Raw genomic sequence first — 7247 nt, 5'->3', positions numbered from 1 at the left:
TTACCTGCGACTGGCCTTTTACCTGCGACTGGCCTTTTACCTGCGACTGGCCTTTTACCTGCGACTGGCCTTTTACCTGCGACTGGCCTTTTACCTGCGACTGGCCTTTTACCTGCGACTGTATTCAACACGGACCAGTGCTTAAATAGAACATAGAAAAGGGCACCTGGCATTCTAGAACACATTGAGGAAGCGTCTAGGGCTCATAGATACTAAGTGACTGAGAGACAGAAAATGATTTATTGAAATTCGATGAGGCGACATTAAAAACTATCAACGGCAGATAACACTGAATTATTTGAAACAATTCACACTAGTCATAAATACAATGCACAAACAAGAAAATCTACTCTCTCTCTCTCTCTCTCTCTCTCTCTCTCTGTCTCTCTCTCTCTCTCTCTCTCTCTCTCTCTCTCTCCCCTCCAAACCTGACCTGTGGAGTGAGGCATGTCACTCTCTCTCCCCTCCTACCGCCTCTAAACCTGACCCTTCGAGTGTGTATTTTTTGTTCTCTCTCTCTCTCTCTCTCTCTCTCCATCTATCTCTCAATCACACACACAAAAACACACTGAGTGACAATAAAGAGAGGCATGAGTTAGGTGAGGTGTAAAGTTTGTCTCGGCGGCATGAAGAAAGAGGGTCGTCCAGAGGACTAGAAGGAAGGAGAGGAGTCTAGCAGAGGACTAGAAGGAAGGAGAGGAGACCAGCAGAGGACTAGAAGGAAGGAGAGGAGACCAGCAGGACTAGAAGGAAGGAGAGGAGTCTAGCAGAGGACTAGAAGGAAGGAGAGGAGACCAGCAGAGGACTAGAAGGAAGGAGAGGAGACCAGCAGAGGACTAGAAGGAAGGAGAGGAGACCAGCAGAGGACTAGAAGGAAGGAGAGGAGACCAGCAGGACTAGAAGGAAGGAGAGGAGACCAGCAGAGGATTAGAAGGAAGGAGAGGAGTCCAGCAGAGGACTAGAAGGAAGGAGAGGAGACCAGCAGGACTAAAAGGAAGGAGAGGAGACCAGCAGAAGACTAGAAGGAAGGAGAGGAGTCTAGCAGAGGACTAGAAGGAAGGAGAGGAGACCAGCAGAGGACTAGAAGGAAGGAGAGGAGACCAGCAGAGGACTAGAAGGAAGGAGAGGAGACCAGCAGGACTAGAAGGAAGGAAAGGAGACCAGCAGAGGACTAGAAGGAAGGAGAGGAGACCAGCAGAGGACTAGAGGGAAGGAGAGGAGACCAGCAGAGGATTAGAAGGAAGGAGAGGAGACCAGCAGGACTAGAAGGAAGGAGAGGAGACCAGCAGAGGACTAGAAGGAAGGAAAGGAGACCAGCAGAGGACTAGAAGGAAGGAAAGGAGTCCAGAAGAGGACTAGAAGGAAGGAGAGGAGACCAGAGTAAGAACACAAGTTAGTAATGCTTCTGGGTATCTTATCGAAACGCAGAAATGCCTTCATTAACATAAATACAAACCAGAAATAGATTGTTTTCCAGAGATCCAAGTTGAAGGACTCCTGGATTTCCAGCTTATTGTATCCCGATTATGAATCTTCCAAGCAGGAAACATTTGGGAAAGTTTAGGGAATTTCGCAATTAACCAGATGACAGAGTTGTTATAACCATTACCAGTCTCTACCAGTGGTAGTGTTATAACCATTACCAGTCTCTACCAGGGGTAGTGTTATAACCAGTCTCTACCAGGGGTAGTGTTATAACAAGTCTCTACCATTGATAGTGTTGTTATAACCAGTCTCTACCAGTGATAGTGTTATAACCATTACCAGTCTCTACCAGTGGTAGTGTTATAACTAGTCTCTACCAGTGGTAGTGTTATAACCAGTCTCTACCAGTGATATGGTTGTAACCATTACCAGTCTCTACCAGTGGTAGTGTTATAACCAGTCTCTACCAGGGGTAGTGTTGTTATAACCAGTCTCTACCAGTGGTAGTGTTATAACATTTACCAGTCTCTACCAGTGGTAGTGTTGTTATAACCAGTCTCTACCAGTGGTAGTGTTATAACCAGTCTCTACCAGTGGTAGTGTTGTTATAACCAGTCTCTACCAGTGGAAGTGTTATAACCAGTCTCTACCAGTGGTTGTGTTGTAACCATTACCAGTCTCTACCAGTGGTAGTGTTATAACCAGTCTCTACCAGTGGTAGTGTTATAACCAGTCTATACCAGTGGTAGTGTTATTACCAGTCTCTACCAGTGGTAGTGTTATAACCAGTCTCTACCAGTGGTAGTGTTATAACCATTACCAGTCTCTACCAGTGGTAGTGTTATAACCAGTCTCTACCAGTGGTAGTTTTATAACCAGTCTCTACCAGTGGTAGTGTTACAACCAGTCTCTACCAGTGGTAGTGTTATAACCAGTCTCTACCAGTGGTAGTGTTTTAACCAGTCTCTACCAGTGGTAGTGTTATAACCAGTCTCTACCAGTGGTAGTGTTATAACCAGTCTCTACCAGGGGTAGTGTTGTTATAACCAGTCTCTACCAGTGGCAGTGTTATAACCAGTTTCTACCAGTGGTAGTGTTATAACCAGTCTCTACCAGTGGTAGTGTTATAACCAGTCTCTACCAGTGGTTGTGTTATAACCATTACCAGTCTCTACCAGTGGTAGTGTTGTTATAACCAGTCTCTACCAGTGGTAGTGTTATAACCAGTCTCTACCAGTGGTAGTGTTATAACCAGTCTCTACCAGTGGTAGTGTTATAACCAGTCTCTACCAGGGGTAGTGTTGTTATAACCAGTCTCTACCAGTGGTAGTGTTGTTATAACCAGTCTCTACCAGTGGTAGTGTTATTACCAGTCTCTACCAGGGGTAGTGTTGTAACCATTACCAGTCTCTACCAGTGGTAGTGTTATAACCATTACCAGTCTCTACCAGTGGTAGTGTTGTTATAACCAGTCTCTACCAGTGGTAGTGTTATAACCAGTCTCTACCGGTGGTAGTGTTATTACCAGTCTCTACCAGTGGTGGTGTTATAACCAGTCTCTACCAGTGATAGTGTTATAACCATTACCAGTCTCTACCAGTGGTAGTGTTGTAACCATTACCAGTCTCTACCAGTGGTAGTGTTATAACCATTACCAGTCTATACCAGGGGTAGTGTTATAACCATTACCAGTCTCTACCAGGGGTAGTGTTATAACCAGTCTATACCAGTGGTAGTGTTATAACCATTACCAGTCTCTACCAGTGGTAGTGTTATAACTAGTCTCTACCAGTGGTAGTGTTATAACCAGTCTCTACCAGTGATAGGGTTGTAACCATTACCAATCTCTACCAGTGGTAGTGTTATAACCAGTCTCTACCAGGGGTAGTGTTGTTATAACCAGTCTCTACCAGTGGTAGTGTTATAACCATTACCAGTCTCTACCAGTGGTAGTGTAGTTATAACCAGTCTCTACCAGTGGTAGTGTTATAACCAGTCTCTACCAGTGGTAGTGTTGTTATAACCAGTCTCTACCAGTGGTAGTGTTATAACCAGTCTCTACCAGCGGTAGTGTTATTACCAGTCTCTACCAGTGGGAGTGTTATAACCAGTCTCTACCAGTGGTAGTGTTATAACCATTACCAGTCTCTACCAGTGGGAGTGTTATAACCGGTCTCTACCAGTGGTAGTGTTATAACCAGTCTCTACCAGTGGTAGTGTTTTAACCAGTCTCTACCAGTGGTAGTGTTACAACCAGTCTCTACCAGTGGTAGTGTTTTAACCAGTCTCTACCAGTGGTAGTGTTATAACCAGTCTCTACCAGTGGTAGTGTTATAACCAGTCTCTACCAGGGGTAGTGTTGTTATAACCAGTCTCTACCAGTGGTAGTGTTAAAACCAGTTTCTACCAGTGGTAGTGTTATAACCAGTCTCTACCAGTGGTAGTGTTATAACCAGTCTCTACCAGTGGTAGTGTTATAACCATTACCAGTCTCTACCAGTGGTAGTGTTGTTATAACCAGTCTGTACCGGTGGTAGTGTTATAACCAGTCTCTACCAGTGGTAGTGTTTTAACCAGTCTCTACCAGTGGTAGTGTTATAACCAGTCTCTACCAGTGGTAGTGTTATAACCATTCTGTACCAGTGGTAGTGTTATAACCAGCCTCTACCAGTGGTAGTGTAATAACCAGTCTCTACCAGTGGTAGTGTTATAACCAGTCTCTACCAGTGGTAGTGTTATAACCAGTCTCTACCAGTGGTAGTGTTATAACCAGTCTCTACAAGTGGTAGTGTTATATCCAGTCTCTACCAGTGGTAGTGTTATAACCAGTCTCTACCAGGGGTAGTGTTGTTATAACCAGTCTCTACCAGTGGTAGTGTTATAACCAGTTTCTACCAGTGGTAGTGTTATAACCAGTCTCTACCAGTGGTAGTGTTATAACCAGTCTCTACCAGTGGTAGTGTTATAACCAGTCTCTACCAGTGGTAGTGTTATAACCAGTCTCTACCAGTGGTAGTGTTATAACCAGTCTCTACCAGGGGTAGTGTTGTTATAACCAGTCTCTACCAGTGGTAGTGTTATAACCAGTTTCTACCAGTGGTAGTGTTATAACCAGTCTCTACCAGTGGTAGTGTTATAACCAGTCTCTGCCAGTGGTAGTGTTATAACCATTACCAGTCTCTACCAGTGGTAGTGTTGTTATAACCAGTCTGTACCAGTGGTAGTGTTATAACCAGTCTCTACCAGTGGTAGTGTTATAACCAGTCTCTACCAGTGGTAGTGTTATAACCAGTCTCTACCAGTGGTAGTGTTATAACCAGTCTCTACCAGTGGTAGTGTTATAACCCGTCTCTACCAGTGGTAGTGTTATAACCATTACCAGTCTCTACCAGTGGTAGTGTTATAACCATTACCAGTCTCTACCAGTGGTAGTGTTATAACCAGTCTCTACCAGTGGTAGTGTTATAACCAGTCTCTACCAGTGATAGTGTTGTTATAACCAGTCTCTACCAGTGGTAGTGTTATAACCATTACCAGTCTCTACCAGTGGTAGTGTTATAACCAGTCTCTACCAGGGGTAGTGTTATAACCAGTCTCCACCAGTGGTAGTGTTATAACCATTACCAGTCTCTACCGGTGGTAGTGTTATAACCAGTCTCTACCAGTGGTAGTGTTATAACCAGTCTCTACCAGTGGTAGTGTTATAACCAGTCTCTACCAGGGGTAGTGTTGTTATAACCAGTCTCTACCAGTGGTAGTGTTATAACCATTACCAGTCTCTACCAGTGGTAGTGTTGTTATAACCAGTCTCTACCAGTGGTAGTGTTATAACCTGTCTCTACCAGTGGTAGTGTTGTTATAACCAGTCTCTACCAGTGGTAGTGTTATAACCAGTCTCTACCAGCGGTAGTGTTATTACCAGTCTCTACCAGTGGGAGTGTTATAACCAGTCTCTACCAGTGGTAGTGTTATAACCATTACCAGTCTCTACCAGTGGTAGTGTTATAACCAGTCTCTACCAGTGGTAGTGTTATAACCAGTCTTTACCAGTGGTAGTGTTATAACCAGTCTCTACCAGTGGTAGTGTTATAACCAGTCTCTACCAGTGGTAGTGTTTTAACCAGTCTCTACCAGTGGTAGTGTTATAACCAGTCTCTACCAGTGGTAGTGTTATAACCAGTCTCTACCAGGGGTAGTGTTGTTATAAACAGTCTCTACCAGTGGTAGTATTATAACCCGTTTCTACCAGTGGTAGTGTTATAACCAGTCTCTACCAGTGGTAGTGTTATAACCAGTCTCTACCAGGGGTAGTGTTGTTATAACCAGTCTCTACCAGTGGTAGTGTTATAACCAGTTTCTACCAGTGGTAGTGTTATAACCAGTCTCTACCAGTGGTAGTGTTATAACCAGTCTCTACCAGTGGTAGTGTTATAACCAGTCTCTATCCGTGGTATTGTTATAACCATTACCAGTCTCTACCAGTGGTAGTGTTGTTATAACCAGTCTGTACCAGTGGTAGTGTTATAACCAGTCTCTACCAGTGGTAGTGTTATAACCAGTCTCTACCAGTGGTAGTGTTATAACCAGTCTCTACCAGTGGTAGTGTTATAACCAGTCTCTACCAGTGGTAGTGTTATAACCCGTCTCTACCAGTGGTAGTGTTATAACCATTACCATTCTCTACCAGTGGTAGTGTTATAACCATTACCAATCTCTACCAGTGGTAGTGTTATAACCAGTCTCTACCAGTGGTAGTGTTATAACCAGTCTCTACCAGTGATAGTGTTGTTATAACCAGTCTCTACCAGTGGTAGTGTTATAACCATTACCAGTCTCTACCAGTGGTAGTGTTATAAACAGTCTCTACCAGGGGTAGTGTTATAACCAGTCTCTACCAGTGATAGTGTTGTTATAACCAGTCTCTACCAGTGGTAGTGTTATAACCCGTCTCTACCAGTGATTGTGTTGTTATAACCAGTCTCTACCAGTGATAGTGTTGTTATAACCAGTCTCTACCAGTGGTAGTGTTATAACCCGTCTCTACCAGTAGGTAGTGTTGTTATAACCAGTCTCTACCAGTAGGTAGTGTTGTTATAACCAGTCTCTACCAGTGGTGGTGTTATAACCAGTCTCTACCAGTGGTAGTGTTGTTATAACCAGTCTCTACCAGTGATAGTTCAGCTGAACTGCAGTCTAAATGTAGCTATCTGACCTTTCCGTCCTGCTACTCCAGAAACAGCAACACCTGTTGACTTACATTATGCTGTTGTTGTTCAGACTTCTCTTGATTATTGTGGATCCAGTGAAGAGAGAATAGAAGGTTTGTTTGTTTTGTTTATTTAACGAGGCAAGTAAGTTAAGAACAAATTCTTATTTCCGATGACGGCCTAGGAACAGAGGGTTAACTGGCCTAGGAACAGTGGGTTAACTGTCTTGTTCAGGGGCAGAACGACAGATTTGTACCTTGTCAGCTCTGGGAATTGAACTTGCAACCTTTCGGTTACTAGTCCAAATCTCTAACCCTGCCGTTGTATTGTGTGTGTGTGTGTGTCTGTGTGTGTGTGTCTGCGTGTGTGTATTTCTTCGTGTGTGCGCGTTTGTGTGTCCAGGTGAGGACGATGTTGGACTGTTCTTCTTGCTCTTCCTGGGTCAGCAGATGTCCCCGACCTCACGGCTTTCTAGCCCACGTTATTACCAAAGGTAAGATTTGTGTGTGTGACAGTGTGTGTGTGTGTGACAGTGTGTGTGTGTGTGTGTGTGTGACTGTGTGTGTGTGACAGTGTGTGTGTTGGGGATCAAATCATTAATGATTAAGACATTCA

The 7247-nt window shown here is 43.9% G+C and overlaps 1 protein-coding gene across 1 annotated transcript in view; it reads left to right on the top strand.

The window, feature by feature from the left end:
• The first annotated feature begins 1286 nt into the window (after positions 1-1286).
• Positions 1287-7247, top strand: part of LOC109885544 (sodium/hydrogen exchanger 9B2) — a 55403-nt gene continuing 49442 nt past the window's right edge. The window contains exons 1-2 of the mRNA XM_031832682.1: positions 1287-1380; positions 7035-7125. Coding sequence (XP_031688542.1) covers positions 7082-7125 — 44 coding nt within the window. The 5' untranslated portion in view covers positions 1287-1380; positions 7035-7081. The remainder of the gene's footprint in view (positions 1381-7034; positions 7126-7247) is intronic.

The sequence above is a fragment of the Oncorhynchus kisutch genome, linkage group LG9, assembly GCF_002021735.2.
Source record: "Oncorhynchus kisutch isolate 150728-3 linkage group LG9, Okis_V2, whole genome shotgun sequence".
Classification (NCBI taxonomy): Eukaryota; Metazoa; Chordata; class Actinopteri; order Salmoniformes; family Salmonidae; genus Oncorhynchus; species Oncorhynchus kisutch.
Note: the sequence above shows the minus strand (reverse complement) of the source record. Positions and strands in the feature narration are given on the sequence as shown.